Genomic DNA, 23295 nt, shown 5'->3' with positions numbered 1-23295 from the left:
GACAATGTCAGATCAAAATGATCAAGATTTGACAATCGTCATCGGTGCAGGCATAGTAGGCTCATCACTTGCATACTTCCTCTCGGAGTCCTCGCCCGAAGCCAACATCCTGGTCCTAGACCGCTCTCTCAGCACCATCGCTGGCTCAACTGGCTATGCTCCTGGCTTCATTGGCCAATACAACGAAAAGTCAGCCCTCACAAAGCTTGCCATTCAATCTGTAGCCGAGTACGCTAAACTCGACACTGGTTTCGCTCGCACAGGAGGCTTAGAATTAGCATCCACAGATTCAGGCATAAAGACTCTGCATTCTAGACTCGAGGCTAGCAAGAAGGCAGGACTTCTGGCAAAATTGCTTGATCAAGCAGAAATCGAGGCCCTCAAGTTTCCGATCACCACTCCTATCCCAGAGACCAAAGCGCTATTCTTTCCGGATGATGGCGTCGCAGAACCTAAGATATTGTGTTCAACATACCGTAGCAAGGCAGCGAAGAACGGTGTATGCTTCCGTGAAGCTTCCGTCTCAGAGCTTATCGTAGAGCACGGCGCTATCTCAAAAGTTCGTCTCGAAACAGGAGAGACCGTCTCATGCCGAAAAGTCGTTCTCGCGACTGGTATCTGGACTGCTTCCCTCCTTCGTGGCTCGTCTGCCATACCGTCTGTCCCCGTGGTTCCGGTCAGTCACCCCTACGTCTACTCGACAGATAGACAGCATGAAGTCCCAACCACGCCATTCATGAGGTGGCCAGAATCGCACGTCTACTCACGAGACCATGGATCTCGCTACGGGGTGGGAACCTACGACCACGCACCACAAAGAGTCGATTTCCCAGGGTCTACAGCCACAGTTCCTTGGTCGAACGAGCTTTTCGATCCTGCGATGACGCGAGCAGTTTCTGGTAGATTTGCAGCAGAAGCAGGATTTCGTGAGAAATACCCATTCGGTGTAGAGCAAATCGGAGGCGTGTTTTCTGTGACACCTGATAACATGCCTTTGCTTGGTCCTGTCGCTGAGATCGATGGACTGTGGATGGCGGTAGCGATATGGGTGACCCATGCCGCTGGATGTGCGAGATTGCTAGAAAATATGATACTAGGGAGTGGTTACGATAAGGGGGTTGCAGAAGCTCTAGATCCAGACAGATTCGTTGGAAGGAGTGCTGATGAGCTTGAGCACACTGCTTTGAGGCAGTATAACGATATCTATAGCACGGACAACTAGGCAGATATGAGGAAGAAAAACGATGCGAAAGAAGCATCTGTATTGAAGTGGATGTGTCTGGTTGGTGTGTGGCTATCTAAGTGAGACCGTTGGGACATGTCTGTCATGGCGTGCTGGCCCGAGTCCCTCATGAGATTGCAATATCTATGCTCATTATGAGAGCGAACGCGTGGCGAGTCCTGGCGCCCTCGCGTTGAGGACCTTGAGAAGGCAGTTATCTCAGCCTCTGCTATGTTTCCTCGTCGCAGCTGCTGCTTCTGCACAGCGTCCTGAGTCTACCAGGGGCCAGAGGAGTAGAGGCAGAGAGATCGAGGTTGAGAAGACGATGCTCTGACCAAAAGCCTCGAATCGGCCATAGAGTCAACTCATTCTCAACCTTTTTGCAGGTTTGGAATTCGGCTAAAGTTCAGTGCGTTCCGACACAGCTCATCGAACGCGAGTGTCGAGTGAAAGCCTCTCGGGTACCTTCATGTCGACAGAGCCTTTCATTAGATCTCTGAACGCGTTCAACTCATCCGAGGCAGCAGAAACTAAGTTGGGTTTTGTGCGATCGTCGATGCGAATACAGGCCTCGAGTACGAACGTACCACTCGTATCTAGAGGCTTGAGAGAATCCAATGTAGGTAGCGTAGGAAGAGGAGCCTGTTGAGGCACATCGCTTGCTCGCAGCAGACGGAACAGTGTCAACACCATGTTTTTGTGCACGAATCTGTGACCTTCGACAAGAAACTCATTCACAAACCTACGCTTATTAGAGACCAGACTAAGCATTAGACAAGAAGAAACTAGTTACCCGTTGTTCGCAGGATCGAGAAAGCTGCGCAGCGAATCGTTGTCTAACACGGTCTCGGTGGCCTGTCGTAGAACAAGCGTCTTGGTCTCTGGCTCTGGTGTCTCTTGAATCTTGATTCTCCAGGCGTTTACAGGTTGGACAACATTCTCATTGCTTCCAGGCTCGAGCAGGATTGGAGAGTCTTTTCCGAATTCGGACAGATCAAGCTGACGAATGAGATGTTGGAAAGTGAGAGTCTGAGGCTTGACAGGCTTATTAGGGAACTTCTTGTTAGGTTTGCTGTCCTGAGGCAAGCGCAGGGGTCTGTAGATCAGATGTCTCTCAAAGAGAGTCTGCGGCTGCATTGCAGCAATGCCGGCGAGGATCTTGAGAACTTGCTCATGGCGCTCGAGCGGCACCTGGCCGTACAACAGGAACTCATGCATTGCACGTGAGATGGGTCCTAGTGCAGGGGACAATTAAGCGAGCCAAGGTTTACACTCAGGAAAGAAGAGAATGCCTCCGGTCAAACTGACGGAGCTAGCCTGCGCGTCTGCTCAATCACCGTGTCACACTGATGTTGGAGCAGGTGTGACGAAGGTGGAAAGAAGACCGGGAGTCCGGCAAATCAGATTTTCTTCTTCAGAGGATGGCAGACTGTTCGTGGGCGGAATTAGTGATCCGATCCAGACGACAACAGGCACCAACGGATGAAGTGATGAGAGCTCGGCTTACCCCGTGGAGGAAACAACGGAGCTGGTGGAGAGGAAAGTCGGCCGAAGAGCAGACCGAGGAGAAAAACAATGGCGTGCTGGCGGGGGAGAGCGACCGAAGGTTCGGAGATAGTCGAGATAAGGGATGAATGTTGATGCTTTGTCAGAGGCGCTTGTCAAAGGCAGCACCTTCAGGCGGAAAAGACAGGCGTGGGTGGACAACGACTGGTTGAAAGTCAGGCCGGCGGGCATCGGGTATTCACAGCGGCCGATGTCGTCCTTTGTGCGGCGTGATACCAAGGCCATCTCACACCACCTAGGCACGCTCAACTCCGGATACATCATCAATTCTAGCAGCCCCGCTCTCGCTAGCACTTGTACAAATTTCTTCTCTTCCTTGTGAATTCGTGCCTGCCCATCTCTCTGCCACCACCTACCTTCCCTCGACGTTTCGACTCAATTTCACCAAATCCAACCACCACCACCAAAGTCCGACTCGTCAGTCTCGGCACGCCCAGCTCCACCCGCAGCTTCCAACTTCCGGCTTCACTCGACCACTTCCTTCCGCACCCGACGCGAAACTATACACGATCAACTTCATACACTTTCAAACACCACAACCACCAAAATGCAGGCTACCCGTATCCTCTTTGGCCGTCAGCCCATGATCCGCTTCCTCGGCAAGAGATCAATCCCTTCCAGTATGCAGCCCCGCGCCCATAGCTCCAGTCATGCCCTCTAACATGCAAGCAGAGATTGACCACACTCCTCACGCTCACCCCGCCGCACCCACCTCTGAGCTCCCCGACTCTTTCGCCTCATACAGACAGAAAGCCCAGCAGCACGGCCCTCTGGCCCGTCGCAACGCGGCTAGCCAATACGGCGGCTTCGTTGGCGGCAAGCCTGGAAAGTCCCTTGGTCCCGTCGAGCCCGCGTCCGGCGAGTTCTTCGACCGTAGCGACCTGCCCTCCCGTTTCGCCAGAACCTCCTGGAGTGCAGCCGAGATCGAGGCCATCGAGTCAGGCGGCGCCAGCATGTTCGCATAAGCGATCAATCTTCTCCCTTCGATGATGAACAAAAAGTCTTTTTAGCGATGTGCAAATGGGAAAAGGCGAGCGTCTGCAGGCAAGCGCTGGATATTCCCCTGCCTACCCGATCTATACCACTTTATCACGACTGATTACCACGGATGAGATACGATTTCGGCCAAACACCCAAGAGCTTGACAAAGCACATGAGCAGATACGCCACGGCGTGCTGGATATACCCGCGCCGATTGCTTGCTGGCGTTTCGCTGGTGAAGACCAGCGCCACGAGAAGTCCAGGAGACCATCAAGACATGTCGAGTCTTTGTTGTGTCAGCTATGTAGATAACCTGCCTGCATCTTGCAAGCTGCTTGGCCATGTTGGCTTGACCGATCGGAATCAGAGTAGCATCCGTTATGCAATCTTAAACCTGTCAATGACCCATTCAACAACGTGTTGACAAGCATGTGAAAGTGCTTCATGCCTAACTCTAGAATGTGTGATAATCAAGTAAATTCCCAAAACGTCCAAAATTAAGCACGTGCGACAGACGCGACGCAAACACGTCTTCCTGAGATGCCTCGCCTAGAATTATTTACGACCAGGCAGTGTCATGCTTTTTGCGCGAGTAGAAGCGTGCAGACCTCGATCACCAAACCGTAACTTCGCTCTGCCATACGCAACAATGCCGCCAACACTCAAACGCCTTGCTACAGAGGACGCAAGTGTTTCGCCTCCACCACTAAAACGCACAGCGCCTTCCGCTCCTACAACTACAAGTAATCATCAGAATCACTTCTCCACTATCCAATGAGGACTGACCAGCCGCCTCAGATTCGGCTGTAGCCAACTTCTTCAAACCAGCTTCCCAAAAGGCTCCGGAAATGCTGACCTGGAAAGTTATTGACAATACACTGCTGCACTGCAAGTACGACAAGGCCGATAACTTTTCCGCAGACAGGCCACGTAAAATTGCAGCCTTTGACTTCGTATGTCAAATCTTACATCAACCGCAGGACGAATTCTGACTCTCTTCAGGACTCGACTCTGGTCGATGCCAAATCTGGCAATCGCTTTGCTAGAGATGGTGATGATTGGAAGTGGTGGCACAGACAGGTACCTGCAAAGCTAAAGCAACTAGCTGAAGATGGGTAAGCATGTCGGTCACGTACAACCAAGTTCCTGGCTGACGAGAAACAGATATCTATTAGCAATCCTCAGCAATCAAGCTGGTATCAGCATGAACAGTGCTTCCAAAACAGTCAACTCGGACAAGAAGCGGCTGGCCGATTTCAAGCAGAGAGTCAAGGGCGTTCTCACCCAACTGGATCTGCCCATCGTCCTCTATGCAGCTACTGACAAGGACAAGTTTCGTAAACCACGTACGGGGATGTGGGACAAGCTGCTGGAAGCACAAGGACTTACTCCAGAAGGCGATGTGGACCTCGAGGCCTGTTACTTTGTTGGCGATGCAGGAGGTCGGACCGCTGGTGCGAGAGGCATCAAGGCAGACTTCTCTTGCTCCGACAGGTCTGTCTTGCTGCTTAATTCACATATACGTGCTGACCCTGTGGCAGAGATCTGGCCAGCAACATTGGCATCAAGTTCATGACTCCTGAGGAGTTCTTCCTTGGAGAGGATCCTCGTCCTTTCACGCGCACGTTTGATCCAACCGCGCACGTCTCACCAGCCTTGACAAGCAAGACGGAAGCGAGTAGGTCTTCAAGAATATCACGAATACGACGGCACTTGTGTTAACGACTCGCAGGTCCAGTCGTTTTCACCAGAAAGAATGACCTCGAGCTTGTGATCTTTTGTGGGAGCCCAGGAGCGGGAAAATCGACGTGGTATCAGAAACACTTGAACCCACTTGGGTATGAGCGTGTAAACCAGGACCTGCTCAAGTCGGTATGTTCGCTCTCCCACATGTTCTCCTGGGACTCGCGTTGACCAGACTCGCAGAGAGACAGGTGTCTTAAGGTGGCAAGAGAGTTTCTAGAGGATGGCAAGTCGGTGGCAGTTGGTACGTTCTTACTCCGTCGTGTCTACTACAAGCTTCGTACTGATAATACTATATCTAGACAACACCAATGCCGATGTGAAGGCTCGCGAATACTGGACCGATCTCGCAACATCGCTCGGAGTCCCAATCCGATGCGTACACTTCACAGCCCCCTCCAAGCTGTGCGAGCACAACGACGCGCTTAGGTCGATCGGTGGACAGCAAGTAGGGGTACGTACGCACGCTTTGTGAACTGCAAGATACCGCGAAGATCATGCAGCGCTTACTGACACTTCGGATCTGTGAGCAGATGAACCCAGAATCGAGGACCATGCTACCCAGACAAGCTTTCACAGGATTCGCTGGTAGATATCAGCCGCCTGGCCTAAACGAAGGCTTCGTCGATATAACGAATGTCGATTTCGAGGTGCGTTTGTATATCACTCGGTAGAAACATGAGAGGCACAACGAGCATCACTTGCTGACTACATGTAAACTGAACAGTTCTCTGGTACCGAGGAGCAGAAGACCGCATGGTCGAAGTTCTGGGTTTGAGACATTGCGGAGAATCTCAACCGGTCTTCGCGTCTGTGGCCAGAACATCCCGCTCGAACGACGAACACGACGAGGCGTTGATGGAAAGTCTGGGCGAACTATAGCCATCCACAAAGTGGTATGGTCTAGAGAGGAAGGTCAGAAATGGCTATCGTCTCGAGATGCCATATCTTCAGCTCGCTGTGGAATTTGCGTTTCTCCGGGCTGTTATCATCAATTGCAAGGACTACCCTGATGTGCTTTTTATGGGCGTCGTTCGATGGTGGAAATTGATGCGCCTGAGGCATTCAACCCTATTCCAGACCGATTCGAAAAGGCCGACATGGCGTTATTCCGTAGCGGACACGACAGAGTTCAACCCCACGAATGAGACGGCTTGGACAGGACCCTCCAAATCAGTAAATAGATTTTCGAGATGCAGAAAGGATGGGAGGAAGATAATAAGGGCAAGGCGCGAAGGTTTGTCTGTTGGGGATGCGGCTTACGGTTGGCGAAAGATAATCTGATGATGAGCGAGAGCGGCTCGAGATGCTCTTGTGCCCAGTAAACCGGAACCGAGGGCCGATTAGATATTCAACTCCCTCCATATGTCTATCGAGAATCGGAACTCTGTTCGTGTATACAATGATACAAAGGTCCCTTGCCTTTTGGCCGGCAAAAGACGAGAAACATGGGTGAGGAGAGAGACCTGCATTGGTTCATGTTTTGCGGCAAGGCAAGACAGCCTCGGCAAGGAACATGGACAGGGTTACCCCTTGCAGTTTTGCAAAGTGAGAGAAACGGCACGACACCCGTGCATTCATCCGCCATTTATCCCGTTGAACTATTGCATACTCTATCACGACAAGGATGCACAAAGTCTGGGACCTCGAGAAGGCTCTTGTCTGGTTCAATCTCTCCCGGGTTGAACGGGAGAAAAAGCGAAGAGGAGAGGCCACCTCAGCTGCTGCGCCTGCTGCCTCGCTTACCTAGCTCTAGTCCTTGTTCAACAACGCTGGTGAGGAGTTTGTCTGCGGATGGTGGAATCCTCTGGCACTATGCGTCTAGTGAGCACCTTCTTCTTTGGAGACTCGTGCCGAATTCGCAAGCAATAGTCGGCTTCCTGGCAATGCTTGAAAAGCTGAAGGATGATCGTAACGCGAACGGCTTGCAGTCCCACGGTCAATAGTGGATTCTTGAAAAAGTTCCGAGGGCTGAACAATTGTACTGACGAACGCCGCAGAGGACGGACAGCAAGAAGCGAGGGGAGAGAGGCAGTCGAGTCTGTCGACCGCTTCCGAGCCCCCACCCACAGCAGAGACAAGCTGGACCTAACTCGCACGAATTAATTGCGTACTTCTTTGCGCATTTTTGTCTTGGCTCTTCTCATCGGCTATTTGCGCCCTTTGTGCTGCGTCCTTTCTTCTTTGTTCTACAGATTGCGATCAAACAGTTTGTGCAGTTTGCTTGTCACTTCTCGATACCAGCAAGTAGATAGTCGATTTGAGTTGTCCCTTCTGTCACCATGCATATGCTTTCTACTGGTACCTGATGTACATTTGAAGCGCGCACAAATCCACACGATCGGGTTGAGCTTGCTGCCCTCGCACGTTGCAGAGAGTTTAGTCCTCAACGGATCGTTAATGATGGTTCACGCCGGCGAAGAACCGACGTTGGTTCGCGTGGGTCATAGGAATCGTGATGCTTCTCACCTTGCCGCATTCATGCCCTTCTGCCGGCGCGAATATTCCCCGTGACCGCGGCTTCAAAGCGACATGTCGGTCCTTGGACATGCCTTGTTAGCGCCAGTAGACACCCATGTCGCTGGCTGTCAAGAAGGCGGTTCGGCTGCGGACCTGCGGCTTTTCCACCTTCCGTCGGAGGCTTCACCTCTTACGTTCTTCATGACTCGGATAAAAACTTCGCAACCATGTTAGGAGGTCTGCTGGCTGTTGATTTCAGGCTTTGCTGTGTTTTCAATTTCATCTTGGGCCGATACAGTACTCTGCATGCGTCGTCAGCAACTTACTGCGTCTATCGGTGTTTCATCAATCGGTCTGCTGGGCGGTGTTGGGCGTCACCTCCCAGGTTGCTGGGTGCTGTCGTGAAGGTTCCTCGCTTCCCGTGCCTGATCAGTACAGATGCACTACTTTCTCTGGTTCCAGTGGAGTGCCGCAAGGTCGGCCGCCCCGCCCGAGGTAGAAATGCCCACGCGACTATGCTAGCTGCTCTCGAAGAACAAAAACCGACCTTAGGACACAGCGGCCGCTCAGATGTGAAACAGGAGAGGAAAAAGAACAGTTCTGCGACCTCAGTCTATGAAATGACGTCGAGGTACAATGCAGCTAGAGCCGCTGTATCTGCAAGGACGAACAATCAAGAGCTGGGTGGGTATCACAAACAAGCAGACGACAAGGGCAGAAAGGCGGGAGAAGGCGCGCTTGCAGCGGGAAGCCGCCCCGACCTGCGTCAAAGCCAGGTTGACTTTGTTCGGGTGCCAAAGAAGTGTCTCTACGTTATCCACTGCCGAAGCACTTTTGCGTGCGACGTGACTGGTTAGAAATATTCATTTTTTGACCCGACTTTCTGCCAAATGGTTTGGTGCCTGTTCCCTTCGATTGCTCCACCGAGCGTCTGTCGGATTTGTAACGCTGTACCTTTTGGCACACGAGCCTGGACGTGCATGCCTTCGTCATGAGCGGTCCCAGCTCATAGTGGCCGTCGGTCTGGCCGTTTATGCGTGCATGTTTGGCTTGCAAACGAAGAAAAATGACGGAATACCAGGACTTTTGTGTGTTTGGTCGAAGCAACAGAGCGAAGCGGAGAGAGGCAGGGCGAGGATGCTATGCCAGACCCTGCAATGAAAGCTGTTTACAGGCAGAGGAGCAGCCGACAGCTCAGAGCAAGGGTCTACAGATATTTAGTGAATGACTGAGAGAACGACCTGCTACCAACACCTGACATAGGGCATTCGCGCGTGACTACTGGTGGCCACAACTCCAAAGCGGCAGTTGTGGAAGGTCGTTGAATGATGGGGCGTACAACAATCTATTCCGAAGGATTTGACGGTTCTCGAGCAGCGAGGTTGTACCTGTGTGTCGCCTGTAGTGCCGTTACATGACAGGCAGAGGGCACACACAAACTATAGACAAGGGACCTTTGTCTTGTGTATCTCGTGCACCAGGAAGAGCAGGTGGAAAGTTTCGACCACAGTATGCAAGCAATTGACAGTGAACTCGACAGCATCGGCTACAGCTGCAGGTGGCTGGGTTGCTTGCAACAAGGGTGGTGGTTTTCCCGCTAGGCGCTTGTCTGGTGGAGGATGAGGAGGGGCCACATGTCTGCTCCGCGCTCTAGGGCCTAAACAGTCATGGTGACTGCAGCGAAGGTTCAAGCATCAAAATGCCATGGGACCCGCACGCTAGGCCCCAATCTCTATTTTGCAGTTCCGACTGATCTTGATCGCCTGCCTCTGTCTCGCTCTCGTCTCCAGGCCACTGCACTGCGCTTGTCGCCGTTTTAGTTTGAGACATCCTCTTCACGAACACCTTTCGCACATCTCTCTCCCTCCTCCATCTCCTCCCTCTGCTCCAACAACTATCCAAGTGGACGGTTGAGGTGTCAGTTTTGACGTGCAGCCAACGCTCCGGCTTTTCTGCATCCGCCCTCTGCTCCATCGAACGTGGCTGCTTGACTCTGCCATCACTTTCTGGATCTTTTCCGGCTCCTCACTCAGACATTCAATCATCTCACACAACACACCATTATGCCATTTGAATCCGGTTTATAGTCAGGACGCCGTCGTCCAAATTTTCCGATAAAAAATCATGCAACGCGTCAATATGCGACCATCTATGTTGCCCAAGTTGATCGTCGCTCAAACGCCTACAGCCGCAACGATCGGCGAAATGACAGACTCTCCCTACTCAACTATCTCAATGCACTCTCGCAACTCATCTGGCGCATCTGACAACTACTCACCACTGACACAAACTTTCTCATTCCATGAACACACGCACAATTCAAGTTCCAGCTCCTCATCCTTGGGCACGACTCCTCCCAAATATGAACCAAGCATCGAATCACTCAACAACCGCATTTCCAGGACAACTCTGCATGATCTGGTGGAGGATCCTCACGAGAGAGAAGACGAGTTCGACCTCTGTGATGATGCATTCGAGGTCAACTGCCAATGTGGTCTCGAGAAGTCCCGTTCTAACACTGATATGTACTATCTGAGCGAAGCCGAGATGGACCCTCGCCTCTACCAATCTGCATCCGCGTTAGAGCGCCCCAGTCTGGATTACTCTCTGGCAGACGGACCGAGCGAATTCAGCAGCGATAATGAAGCTCCTCTGAAGGTGTTCAAATCGAGGTCCAGGCAGAATTCTGGGGACTCCCCCGTCACTGGTCTGGCATCCCGTATGGGCAGTCGTTTATCATCTTTTTCGTCGAAACGCCGTGACAGGACTCCTACCTCTCCTCCGACTACTGCTGTGCATCGTCTTAGCACGAAGAGCGCTCCCGTGTCTCGTGTGCCGTCACGTGCTCCATCCTTTCACATGTCTTCGGTCGCGAAGCCCGTTCTCACTCCTCTTGACGTTGAGGCGGAGACCACTCCGACACCAACCCCTACACAGATTGCCATCGAGACATCAAATCCTCTGGACATTTGCGCGCCCCGTCCGGACGAGCCTATTGATCGCAAAGCTCTGGCTTCTACACCTCTCCTGCCCGTTCCAATCCAGGAACCTGAACAGAGCGATGAAGATGTCATTCAGTCACCACTTCAGTGCCCCACCGTGGTTGACAACGCTCAGCTCGCTCGCCTGTCTATGATCGGCCCCTCGTTGTCGAGTCCAGTCTTGCCGGAGATGTCGATGGTTTTACCTGCTCTCTCTGCACATGCTTCCACTACTTCGCTTGGTGCCATGCACTCCAGCCAAGTCATGTCCACTCCAGATATATCTTCCATGCACATAGTCAGTCCTCAAGACAAGTGGGCAAATAAGCTTGGACATGCCAACTTCAGCGTCTTCCCTGAACCGTATCTGCCAGCAACCTACAACATTCATGCTTGCAGAAAACTTTTCGAGGACTGGGAATCGGCTCGCAGACAATTTATGCATCAAGCAGCACGAACCAGTGAGCACTATGGACCCACTTCGCAGGTGTATAAGTACACTGAGAAGAAATGGGCAGAGATCGACGCAGAATGGAAGCGAAACCACGAGTTGGTGGTTGCCAAAACAGCTGCGAACGGGGAAACACCTGTCTTCCAGCCTCTTGCAGAACCAGCGCCTCTGACTGATCTGCCTGCCTTGGACGACCCCCTCAAGTTTCCAAGACTTGATGGATCTGACATTGTCGGACCTATGGTCAAGTACGCAAAAATCAAGCAAAAGTCCTCCTCGAAGAAGTCTGCCTTTCTCAAATTCTTCAACAACGTACGAACACCAAGCAACACACTCGGTCGCACACCAACCGGCCTCAGCGTGTGATGACAACAACAACATCACACGAACAATTCTCATGTAACATATTCACCATACGTTTTTATCACGAATTTTACGACGCAACATGACGACGCCATCTATCTTGCATCTCGGCGCGTTCTTTCGGCGCCACGTCATTCCTTCTATCGAAGGCACAACGATTTTCTTTTGTCACCAAAAGTGCAACGATTGCAGCAGGGGAAGAAGTTTCCATTGAAGAGGTGCAGAGAGCTGGGAAGTTAGGAGGAGAAGCATAGAGGGTGATCCCAGAGTAGAGCAGAGGACACCTGCTGATCTTAGAGTTGTCTCTGCTGACCAGCATTTGCGGCGGCTCATCAGCCATGTTATCACGATAGTGTTTTCGTTGATCTCTTTTCCTCTGTCATCGCTCTCAGCGACAAAATCGGCGGCTACACCCTGCATCCGAAATGGACAACAGGGATAAGCGCAGTCATTCTTTGGAGGTAGTTTAGCAGCTCTTATTTAGCTCATGCCATCCAAGATCTTCAACAAAAAGCACCAGTTCCGTCAACTCAGTCGTGGTAGCGTTCATCGCATGTGGTAGTGGACAAGAAAGGAGGTGCAAGATTTGGTGGAGAAGGACAGAGAAGGTGTTGGAAACAAAGGCGGCAAGTGATTACGCATGCGGGAACGAGAAGGGGAAGCGGGATGGTGGGAAAGACGCAATCGTCAACAGCCTCATGATGGAAGCGTCGAAACATGTCCTCGATGCTTCTTGCATATCTTGCCGTCACGAGTGAGTCCAGCAGTCGGTGTATTATTGATCACATGCAGGGCTTCAGCGGCTTCGATAAACGTCATTCGTGGTAAAGAAGCGAGCGTCAGCGGGCCATCTGAGGGGTCCTTTCGCTATCTAATCGTTGCCAAACCCGAGCGCTCTACACACGCACTCCACCCTCTCGTTGTCGCGCACACTTTGAAGCGGTTCCTGCCTGGATTGTGCTATTGTTCAACATTCATATTGGCTCCAAAGCCTTCGTCAAGTCCGCATGCGACAAGGTCACGGCGCAACCCGTCGCCATCACCAGCAACCACTCAACACTTGAGACCATCATGAGCCTTCTCGACGACATGGCCATCGAGACGCCCGAGATCACAGTAGACAACATGTCCGAAGACGAAGCACTCAGCAGCGACCTGCCCGACTTCGACGTTGACGGCCAAGGCACCATTCCCGAGGAAGACGACTTCGACTCGACCTCGATGGTCATCATGTCTGATGATGCTGGACAAGTCTACGCTCCACCTGACCGCATTGCCGCTCGCTTCTACCGCGACCCCAAACCTCGTCACTTCAAGTCGTCAGCCGCCTCGTCCCGTCGCAACTCGTTGTCCTCGATCCAATCGCATACCTCGACTCGTTCGTTACGCCGCACTTCGTCATGCCAGAGCAACTACATCGCACAACATTTGCGCAGAGCATCCATCATTGAGGCTCGCAAAGCACGCCTTGCCGACCGCGCCGCTCATGCCGAAAAGGTCCGTCTACGAGCCGCCATGGCCAAGGCAGCTCCCAGGGGCGACGCCAGTGCGAGCGAAGGGCGAGCACTAGCTGCTCAGCTGGCTCGTGAGAAGAAGCTAGCAAAGGTCGCTGCTGCATGTGCAGAAGAGGTCCAGAGAGCAAAACAGAAGGCTCAGGAAATCAAGACCAAGAAACTCGAGGAAGAGAAGCAGGCTCGCTTGGACATGGAAGAGAAAATGGCCGATGCCGATAGGAGAAGGGCAGAGTACAAACGCAACATGACCTCTCGCAAATCCCGTAGGGCCAGCGAGCAAGAAAAGAAGCTGGCAGACGTATCTGAAGGCGATGACGACACAAGTCCAGCGCTGAATCAAGAGGAGATGGCTGCAAGGAGGATACAACGGGCATGGCGTGTGCGCCAGCGAAGGTTGATTGTGAGGGCTTATACCGACTTTCATCTCAGTCTGGAAGGCATCCGGCATCATTCGTTCGAGCACGTTGGCTCTTTGCTTTCCGGCATGCCCATCATCCAGGCCACCACAAAAGTCCTTCGTCTCCTCAACCTGCAAGACAAAGAAGATTCGCCATCCCCGCAAGCTACCCGCACATTCCTTAGTGCCTATCTAGTCATCCTCCATCCTGCCTCTGTCTTGAGCAAAAATGGCGCCCAAGAGCAGCATCTCAACCTCAAGGCCCGTGACTTGATCACCTTATTCGAGTCCGTCATGTCTACGCTTTCTCTATCAAATCGCTTTCAAGCTCCTGTCGCCATGCTTCAAGATTTGTCGCAGGCTTACACAACTTATGTGTCTGCTTTTGATGCCTGGAGAGCTCAAGACTCTTCCGCCCTGGTCGAGACTATGATCGCTTCGTTCGTCGAGTTGGACGCCATTTGGCAGACGGTCAAAGACGACACTCGAGGTGCAGTTGCTGAGGATTACCGCCAAGGTATTCGTGACAACCAGGTCATGTTCCTCAGCAAGATCAGAAAGTTGGCTGGTCCTGAACGTGCCGATCTCCTCATCAAGAAAGCTATTAGAGAGAGCCGGAGAAGGCGCGTCAAGAGGAGGTCTGCCGCTGAGGTCCGTCCTCGTGCGGCCGCCGATATCGAAGATGCCGAACCTGATTCCTCGGAGACTCTCCCTATAGTTGCTCCACCTCTACCGCAGAACTCCGTTCAGACTGGAACTGCTTCTCAAGACGATGTTCGTTCGAATCTTGCCCGCTTGTTCTCGCCGATTCCAAGCAATCGCATCTTGACACACGAACTCGCTATCGACAAAGACTTCCGCATCTCCTCGGGGGCTCATTCTGGTATTCGCGACGCTATCAATCGTGAGCTTTGTAATGGCATGCGCGAAGGTGTTGAGCGCGGCATGGGCACTCCATGGACCGTAGCTATGGCCCAGGAGATCAGGGCCAAGCTCGTCCATATTGTGAAGCCAGGTAACTCCATGCACAACTTCATCATTGAAGCCCTGGATACCGATTTGATTTATCGCCAATGCGAGCAAGGCATCTTCTCATATGCCAACTTTTTCTCCTTTATGGCTAACATCCTGCCCAAATTGTGTGCACCATTCCGTGATGCGCAGATAAAGACTTTGGCAGATGATCTTGTATCCAATAACGATGAGGACATGGGTACCATGATCGAAAAGCTCTTCCGCCTTTTGCACTTCATCGACCTGCTGTCACTCGATTACTCCAACTTCCTCTTGATGAATGCAGCTCCGGTCCTTATTCGAGAGTCGGCCGGATACGAGTCGCGTATGTTCGCAGCGGATCTGGCTTCAGGGGCAATCACATTAGCTTGCACAGATCGCTGGTGGCGCAACGCAAGTGTGAATCTGCTGACTGAAGCTGATCGCCGGGACCCAGAGCAGGTTCGTAACCCTGCAGACAGACCTACCGCTCATCATGTTTACACCCGCGGGCTGGTCGATATCGCCTTTGGACAGGGTCCGCTTAACATGACCGACGTACCCGAAACTCTTGCCCTCGATGTAGAGCGACTGTGTGCTATTCGACAGAAGGCTCTACACATGACCACGATTGGTTCCGTTCTGTTAGTAGCCAAGAACATGCTCAAGCGAGATGTACGCAGCCCCTGGAAAGCCGAAGCGTCTCGTCTCTGGGATCTCCTCAGCAAAGAGCCGCCCTCCGAGAATACTTCTGAGGATGCTCTTGCAAGCCTCTCCTCTCGCGCTTTTGGCGTGCTCGAGAGCGCACACAACTTGCCGCCATCAACCAAATCTGCATTGCAATCTGCCGCCTCCCGTGTCATCACGCAAGCCTCCTCCCAACGTTTCACAGACCCCGTGGCCAAAGTTTTGTATTCTAGGCTACGTAGTCATGTCCTCTCACGCGTCGTCGCTAGAACTTCTAGCGAGAGGGTGCGAACAGCCAGTGGTGCTTCAGAGGCATTAGCAACGGCCGGACTGCCAGAGTTTGTGACCCAAGTTGGTGAGATGGTCGAGACACTGAGGAAAGTGGCCGAAGTCGACTGGGCATCTCACAGTGTCTGGTATGAGCAAGTGGCCAGAGAAGTTAGTGAAGCCGGCGATGCATGATGTCCGCATAGACTGATCGCATCTCCTTCTTCCTTGTTTTGGTGCTTTCCCTTTTCTGTCTATCTCTGGGTGCTTAGGGTCAACGATGTACCTTCTCTTTCTTATGGTTGGTATAGGTGTGTCATTGGGAGATACACATCATGGCGTTTGGTTTTCCGGGACAGAGGTTTCCTTGGCACTTTACGAAGATTGATACCACATTCGCGCTGTTTTTGGCATTTCCATTCATCACTCTTGCAAATTATCAACGTTGCAATCATTTTTTCGGAACCATTCATTTCCACTATATCACTTTTCTCGACGTGAGTTCTTGATGTTTTGGAACATTGTGCGATTCTTTCACTCTTTCATCTGACCATTTTCGCCTTGTTCAGCTGATTGCAGCTTCTGTGTATGCTTCCTCGGTGGGATTTCCTTTCCTCTAATCCATCGATGGAAGATATCGATCGAGAGCGAGAGTAACATTGAAGAGGCGATTGAGTGTTGTAATATTGACAGTGATGGTAATGGATATACTGGAGCCTACGAGGCTTGCTAAGCATGCATGTTACAAGACTGCCGGCAGCTTGACATGCATGATGAAGGGCTTGTAGTCAGGGCTCTTTTACCTGATACGTACAGCTATGTATGATTAGTGTAGGGTGTTTATGCAGATATATGCCGCTTTCTATGCAGTTGCCAAGCACATCCACCTGGAGCTCTGCCCCCAAAAACTGAGAAGGCGTTTTGAATCGTTCATCAAACCTCGAACCTGAACACTGTTCAGCATCGTCACTGAAGACAGAGAGTGTATCGCGAATTAATACGAAGGTCTCTATCACAACGCGCCAGCATCTATACAGCAATTTTGTGTCACTCGACCTCATAAATCTTGACTTTGCTCTTGGTATACACACATGAAGAGGAACACATTCCTCAATTAGGTAGGTATGTGTCTCAGGATGCTATCAATACGAGAAAAATGGCCTTGATGTCCGGATTTCTGTCATCGACCTGCTCTATTCAGTAAAAGCGATTTTCGCAAAACGGAAAACACCTTTCTCGAGCCAGGATATTTTTCAATCACTAGTAAGAGAGTGGCATGGAACTCTCTTGATTCTGTGAGTGAAACGAGCCAAAGATTCTCAAATCCGTCTCAACCAAAGTGTGGTGTCACTCAGTATACCCCTTGCTTCACAGCATACAGATTCCGGCCCACCCTCGTCCATTCTTCGAGCAGCCATTCCTCCAGCCAGTACGCAAGGTCACGTCAAGATGTAATCGCTATACACGTCTTCTCGCGTCAAGGGCGTGTACGGTGGCTGAACAGGTAGTTGATGGAGGGATGCATGTTTTTCCTCGCTCGTGCGGTCACCTTTTACACAACAGCGTCAATTTGCGACCGACTTCAGAGTTGCAGACAAGTGCAGACTGTCACCGTCCCAAGCGATACGCTGAACTGTGAGAGATGATGCACGGCTTACTCTTCTCGGTACTTTTCAGCACTCTGGCGTCGGCGCTTCCGCAGGTTGCGTTCCCGTTCAATTCGCAAGTTCCAGCTGTCGCACGAGCAAATGAAGCATACGACTTCCAACTCGCCACTACGACGTTCGTCTCCAGTGATGGCAGCACATTGGTCTATAGCTTATCGGGTGCGCCTGCTTGGTTAAATCTGGAGAGCGTCACACGGACATTATATGGCAAGCCTGGCCAAGGAAACACTGGACCGAATGTCTTCAAGATCGTTGCGACAGACAATGGAGGGTCGGCGGAGATGGATTGCACCTTAGTGGTTGCGAGCAACAATGTACCGGTTCTGAAGGGTAACATCTCAACGGACCTCGCGAGGTCAGGACCTCTATCAGGGCCATCAACCTTGATTCTACAGCCCTCAACAGCCTTCGCGATCACATTCTCGAACGATACTTTTGGCAACTCCGGCGCCATCAATTCCTACTACGCTACAATGGCCGATCGAACACCGCTCCCATCCTGGCTCAAATTCGATAGCGGTACTCTCACATTCTGGGGCATGACGCCTCTGTTGGTGACTGGCTCTCAGACTTATGGTGTGGACTTCATCGCATCAGATGTGGCTGGATTTGCGGGTGCAGCGACAACCTTCAGCCTGCTCATCAGCAGTAATCAGCTAGCGTTTAGTCCACAGACAGAGAACGTTACTGTTACACCAGGAAAGATAATGATCCTGGGGCCCTTCGTGGACCAACTACTCATCAACGGCGTCAAGATCACAGGCAGCCAAACGCAACACGCGGTTGCAAAGGCGCCCGACTGGCTTACTTTTAACAACATCACGCTTGAATTGACAGGAACACCGCCCCAAGGTTTCGAGCCGCAAAGCATAGCTATCACCGTGACAGATACATACGGGGATACAGCAGTGAAGAACGTCTTTCTCCGCACAGCGAATACCTCGCTATTTGACGACGAGGTCGGAAACTTGACAGCAACAGCTGGAGAATCGTTCCAATACACATTCTCTTCGTTATTAGTAACGAGGAATGACATTGACATTGACTTCACTGTCGACGTCGGCTCTGCCTCCTCGTGGTTGAAATATGACGAGGTCAAACAAGAGCTGCAGGGCACTCCCCCTACTGCGACCAAAGCTTCAGCAAGCAAAGTCACTGTAATCGCCTCGTCTCTATCTGCGACAGAGTCTCAGATCTTCTACGTCAATGTGAATGCAGCAACGGTCGTGATCACCAGTCGCACAACATCGAGTACGACGCCGAGCCCTACTTCAGCTCCTTCTTCGTCTGCCACTTCTTCGCCTGCCAAATCTGAAAGGAGGAGCATGACAGCAGGTATCATAGTGGGTATCGTGATTGGCTGTCTAGCGGTATTGGCTCTATTCTTCGCCATTGCCATGTTGTGCTCTCGACGTAAAAGGAAGCAACCTCGCAAAAAGATAGAGAAAGGCGATATCAGGCCAATTTTACCATATGGTGATCAAGAACCTATGGTAACAGACAACAATCAAGATGAGGAAAAATACATCGGATCACCTGTCAAACACTCTCCGGACGAACCACCACAATTAGATGTCGATCTACCGACAGCACTTCAACCACCAATGAAGCCGAGATACTTCCTTGGCGGGAGAGACGCTCGTCAGAGCAAGTTGTCCGTAGTCAGTTCACTTGGAGATGGGGAAGCAGCGATACAAGCAGATTCAAACATTCCTGTCTGGGGAAGAGAGTCGGGCGCAACACATACACCGCATCACAGTTATTCTGCAGCTACGGAATTGGCCAGACAAAATAGTCGTGACTCTCGTCAACGATTATCAGAATTTGGCAGACTATCTCCTAGCAAACGAGCTTCGAGGTTGATCAAGAGCTGGCATCCAGGCTTGGGTATCAACACACGGGGAACAGTGATACACCGCCCAAACAGAAGGAGCCGGTTGAGTAGCACCTTCTCCATCACGAGAGATCGAAGCAGCCGAGGCTCGTTCAATACACATGGAACTAGCATCCTGTCCACCAAGCCATCAGATTACCCTGGGTCGACGTCAAACAGAAACTCGTTGTTCATGCCTGCTGTACTACTCACGGATACGGATAAGCGACGATCTTTGACGGAAGCCGAGAAGCGACGTAGTATCCGCATAGTCAGTCGAAGCGAAAGTGCCGTAGACCGCAGACCTCTCGCCGAGAAGCGACAATCATTCATCCGCAATCGAGCGAGCAGCGGTGTGATGAGCCCAGTATTATTCGCTTCCTCACGACGCTCCTCAAACATGGGTCTCTACAGCAATCTTGGCTCTATAAAAGGTAGTCCCAGCCTGCGCCGCCAAACGACATCCTCATCCTTCCTCAAACCTCCAGCTCGAAATCCACGCCGCTTGGTCTCTGGTCCACATGTCTTCCCTCCAGGTCTTCCCCGAGCCATCACGCCATCTCCAATACGAGGCGCTAACAACAATAGTCCTACTTTGCCTCCAGCGACCACAGCAGATAATTGGGCAACCACGGATAGCAGTAGCGATATCTCTCGCTCCAACTCTGACGCAAAAGCAGCAGCCCAATACGCTTCGTACGCAGTAGAAATGGAACTTCCACGTCATGAACGCACCTGGGTACGACCAGGCGAGGCATCACCCACCCCACCACCATCCAGTGTTCTCCGCGCCCCGAGCAACACTCGAGAAGCCGCAAGAAGAAAATGGGCAGAAAGACTGAACCGAAACAGTTCTGGAAATCTGGCTTCGCGCTCGCCATCGCCTTTACGGATCACATTGAGTGGTGTTAGTGCGTCAGGTATCAAGGGACGCAAACAGCGACTAAAGGAGAAATTCGACGATGACAAGGAGAACAAGGGCGAAGACCGTCTGAGTAAATTGGTCAGTAATGACAGTTTTAGCGATGCTAGACAAATGCGAGGAAGGAAGAGCTTGGTACAGGTAGAAGTTGGGAGTAGGATACGTAGCTCTCGAGCTGATTTAGAAGAGGTGGTTGGGAAAGATAAGGTGAACACTGCTGGGGATGGAGAGTGGGAAGATGAGACCACTGAGGATGCTGCACAGTCTAGCAGTAAACCTGCCGGTGTGCTGGTAAATTCGGTGTCTAATGCTAGTGTAAGGTTCTTGTAGTGAGTGTGATGGAAGTATACATCCATACCTTCCAACTAATCAAGAGTGGTCTATGCCTGTTTTACACAAAGCAGACGATGCAAACTTCTAATATTCTTCCTCGCAGATGCTTGTCAATTCTTTCTCTTCTCTAAACTACAACCGAAGAGATAATAAAGCATCTCAAGTCACATCTCATGCTCTGCACTTCACTCACTTGTCCAGTTGACGGGTGCAAGGCATCAAGGTCACAGGTACCTGTCCTGTGGTACCTCATACATCGTCTCTCTGATCAATGTATGCCTCCGGCAAGCGACTCTACCTCCCATCCGTGAATATCTGCTAGTCGTCCTCCTCGTTGAGATACTCGACTACTCCTGGTTTCGACATCGACCGGATGCGCGCTGTGGTCGTCGCGTACACTGCATTTGAGCAAACGACATCGAATCCATCTTGTTCCTATAGCTCTTTCTAGAACAAGCAGTGTCTTTCTGTGCAGAATGTAGCTGTGTGAACTTCTGTCTGATGAGGGTCGCTCTTCCTGTTGGAACGGATTGACTGGTCGATCATGTGATAGTGAGGTAGAGTGAGAACATCTGCGCTTTGTGGTCACTTGGAGGATGATGATGATGTAGTCTGTGGGAAGTGCAGTACATTTTATTTTGGTATAGGTTTTGTATGATTATGTAAATGAGAAGAGTGTTTAATATATGGATGCCAAATGATTGTCGATGCTGTCGATGAAGCGTTGTAGCTGAGATGTATTAAATGAGATGAGATGTATCATGCCAGGTTGCTTTCTTATGGGAGGAGTTTTTCGTCGTCGTCCTTCTTGTCATGTTCGCCTTCGTTTTCTGTCTCTTGCCCCTCATCACCATCCTTTTCTTGCTTTGTCTTGTCCTTCTTGTTGTCTTCAGGATCAGTACTGTCAGGTGCAGCTGGAGCACGAGTAGTCTCTGACACACTGCCAGTTTGCGTCGGCAACTCTGTACCGCTGGGGAAAGTGATGTATGGAAGATCGGGGTCCGATGACATACTAACGGCATACTTGGAGAGACTTGCAGCATAGGATGCCAGACCGGAAGCATACAGTGCCTTGCCAGAAGCGGCAATATGTCTGTGTTCCTTGGTGGAAGTCATAACATGTGTGACGGTCCTTGATGATTGTCCAGTACCTTCTGCCTCCTTGGTGGTTCTGGAGATGCCCTTGGCGATGTCTATTGAGCTGGTCGGCTCGACGTCTGTAGTCGATTCGTGGTGTCTGGTTCCGGTAGACTCAGAATCTGTGATCGATTTGTGGTGTTTGAATTTGGAGGTTCCATCTTCATCGTGATGGGAACGACTGGATGAAGTCTCTTCAACATCTTTGGCCGATTCGGTGGTGGTGTGATCTTTGTATGAGTGCAAACCAGTAGCAGAGGCAGAGGAAAATGTCGCATATTCACCATCATGGCCACCCTCGTCCTCAGATTCAGGCTCAGATACGTCAGGATCTCCCTTCTTCGTACTGTTCGATGCTGTTTCTGAGTCATACCCGGTGTCGCTTTCTAAGCATGTGACCATGACACTGTTGTAATCCCCTTTCTTGTGCGGGTGCTTTCCTTTTCCTTTTCCTTTTCCTTTTCCTTTTTCTGGCCCGCCGGCACTTTTTGCCAAATCTCTGCGGTGCAGATATCCGGTGTTGCCGTGGTCGTTGTTGACGTTCGTACAATTGCCAAGCTCAACTGCTGAGGCGAAGACTTCCGTGTTGCAATGTTTGTCTGTATAGACGTGCAGCGTACAATTCACACCGACATCGGATTCATCTCCGCTGTCTGAATCATCATCCTTGTTCTTCTTGTGGATCTTGTGCTTGTGGTGGCTTTTCGGCTTCAGCCTGTAAGAATGGAAATTTCTGTGGAGCTTCTGGCAATGGTCCTGCGTGAATGTCTTGTGGCCTGTTCTGTGTCTTTTACAGCCGTCTTTTTTTTAAAGCGATAGAAGCTTATCTTGACCTGATCTTCCTTGTCTTTCTTTTTCTCTTTTTTGCTCTTCTTACCGCCTTCATCATCGATGGCCTGTCCCTCATCATCATCTGGGAGCGGTTTCTTCCCATCGGCATTACCCATGGCGACGTTATCATTGTCGAAATCGATTTCACTCTCGAAAGTGTCCAGCGGGTTGTGTTCACCGTCATTGTCATCAGAGTCGGATGTTGCGACGTGCTCGGGATCGTTCTCATCAAAGTCGGTGGCGGTATCAGAATCGACGAGGTCGTTGTCAAGTGTGACATTGCCGGGGGTAAAATTGAGCTTGTTGATTACAGAGGTCTGGAGAGTGGTGGACTCCAATGCCTTTGGAGGGACTGCTGGAGATGGAGTGCCAGGGTCCTGTGAGATCTGTGCAAGAGCACGATGTAATGCCAAGCATCCGAACAACGATGGGAGTAACTTCATGACTGAATGTTTCTCCTTGAAAGTTCCTTCGTTGTGCAAGAAAAGAGATGAGGAAGGAGGTGAAGAGAAAAAGTAGTACTCATGCTCGGAGTATCCTCGAGCTTTTAACATCAAGCAGACTAAGAACTTCCAGCATTCCATCGTAGCCTACATGGCCAAATCATGGGTATACAGATGTCGCATTATGGCATGATCCAGTATTGTCAAAGTCAATTGCCAAAGTCAACATCGTGGTTGTCGAGGACCTACAAGTTCAAAACCATCACACCCAGAGGACGACTCCGCACCCTCAAGATCACCACGACCTACCTGTTGACGATTCGCGTACAATGATGATCAGACAACCGTGCGATTTGCGTACCTGTACGATTATTCCATGTAGAAATCCCAAAAAAGAAAAAAAGAAATGTCAAAGAATTGGATGTTTTGAGCATCGCATTCTTCTGGATCATCTGTTTCCCGAG

The 23295-nt window shown here is 51.1% G+C and overlaps 9 protein-coding genes across 9 annotated transcripts; 7 read left to right on the top strand and 2 right to left on the bottom strand.

Annotated features, from left to right (window-relative positions):
- Window positions 1–4: 4 nt before the first annotated feature.
- AUEXF2481DRAFT_48024 (uncharacterized protein) lies at window positions 5–1222 on the top strand (the record flags this gene model as incomplete). Its single annotated transcript, XM_013485237.1, has 1 exon — window positions 5–1222. One exon carries the CDS (start codon window positions 5–7, stop codon window positions 1220–1222), a length of 1218 nt encoding a protein of 405 aa, XP_013340691.1.
- Window positions 1223–1904: 682 nt separating this feature from the next.
- AUEXF2481DRAFT_43330 (uncharacterized protein) lies at window positions 1905–2914 on the bottom strand. The gene is made up of 2 exons (XM_013485227.1): window positions 2730–2914; window positions 1905–2651 (listed from the first exon to the last, which is right to left on the bottom strand). Exon 2 carries the CDS (start codon window positions 2438–2440, stop codon window positions 2012–2014), a length of 429 nt encoding a protein of 142 aa, XP_013340681.1. The 5' UTR covers window positions 2441–2651; window positions 2730–2914; the 3' UTR covers window positions 1905–2011.
- Window positions 2915–2927: 13 nt separating this feature from the next.
- AUEXF2481DRAFT_43329 (uncharacterized protein) lies at window positions 2928–4175 on the top strand. The gene is made up of 2 exons (XM_013485226.1): window positions 2928–3408; window positions 3461–4175. The coding sequence occupies exons 1-2, from the start codon at window positions 3336–3338 to the stop codon at window positions 3751–3753; spliced, it is 366 nt and encodes a 121-aa protein (XP_013340680.1). The 5' UTR covers window positions 2928–3335; the 3' UTR covers window positions 3754–4175.
- A 243-nt stretch (window positions 4176–4418) lies between these two features.
- Window positions 4419–6290, top strand: AUEXF2481DRAFT_7921 (uncharacterized protein; the record flags this gene model as incomplete). The annotated part of the gene is made up of 10 exons (XM_013485173.1): window positions 4419–4512; window positions 4568–4722; window positions 4772–4884; window positions 4934–5263; window positions 5311–5447; window positions 5502–5641; window positions 5696–5756; window positions 5815–5966; window positions 6046–6162; window positions 6240–6290. The coding sequence occupies 10 exons, from the start codon at window positions 4419–4421 to the stop codon at window positions 6288–6290; spliced, it is 1350 nt and encodes a 449-aa protein (XP_013340627.1).
- A 1539-nt stretch (window positions 6291–7829) lies between these two features.
- AUEXF2481DRAFT_438652 (uncharacterized protein) lies at window positions 7830–8917 on the top strand. The gene has a single exon (XM_013485288.1). It carries the CDS (start codon window positions 8200–8202, stop codon window positions 8827–8829), a length of 630 nt encoding a protein of 209 aa, XP_013340742.1. The 5' UTR covers window positions 7830–8199; the 3' UTR covers window positions 8830–8917.
- A 1194-nt stretch (window positions 8918–10111) lies between these two features.
- On the top strand, window positions 10112–11770 carry AUEXF2481DRAFT_7920 (uncharacterized protein; the record flags this gene model as incomplete). Its single annotated transcript, XM_013485172.1, has 1 exon — window positions 10112–11770. One exon carries the CDS (start codon window positions 10112–10114, stop codon window positions 11768–11770), a length of 1659 nt encoding a protein of 552 aa, XP_013340626.1.
- A 1227-nt stretch (window positions 11771–12997) lies between these two features.
- AUEXF2481DRAFT_48023 (uncharacterized protein) lies at window positions 12998–15820 on the top strand (the record flags this gene model as incomplete). Its single annotated transcript, XM_013485236.1, has 1 exon — window positions 12998–15820. The coding sequence occupies one exon, from the start codon at window positions 12998–13000 to the stop codon at window positions 15818–15820; it is 2823 nt and encodes a 940-aa protein (XP_013340690.1).
- A 2096-nt stretch (window positions 15821–17916) lies between these two features.
- Window positions 17917–20489, top strand: AUEXF2481DRAFT_43325 (uncharacterized protein). The gene has a single exon (XM_013485225.1). The coding sequence runs from the start codon at window positions 18000–18002 to the stop codon at window positions 20415–20417; it is 2418 nt and encodes an 805-aa protein (XP_013340679.1). The 5' UTR covers window positions 17917–17999; the 3' UTR covers window positions 20418–20489.
- A 543-nt stretch (window positions 20490–21032) lies between these two features.
- On the bottom strand, window positions 21033–22972 carry AUEXF2481DRAFT_91546 (uncharacterized protein; the record flags this gene model as incomplete). The annotated part of the gene is made up of 3 exons (XM_013485263.1): window positions 21033–22156; window positions 22178–22333; window positions 22435–22972. 3 exons carry the CDS (start codon window positions 22970–22972, stop codon window positions 21198–21200), a joined length of 1653 nt encoding a protein of 550 aa, XP_013340717.1. The 3' UTR covers window positions 21033–21197.
- Between the last annotated feature and the right edge of the window lie 323 nt (window positions 22973–23295).

This window comes from Aureobasidium subglaciale (assembly GCF_000721755.1).
Source record: "Aureobasidium subglaciale EXF-2481 unplaced genomic scaffold scaffold_23, whole genome shotgun sequence".
NCBI lineage: Eukaryota > Fungi > Ascomycota > Dothideomycetes > Dothideales > Saccotheciaceae > Aureobasidium > Aureobasidium subglaciale.
This window is presented reverse-complemented; position numbering and strand designations above follow the sequence as displayed.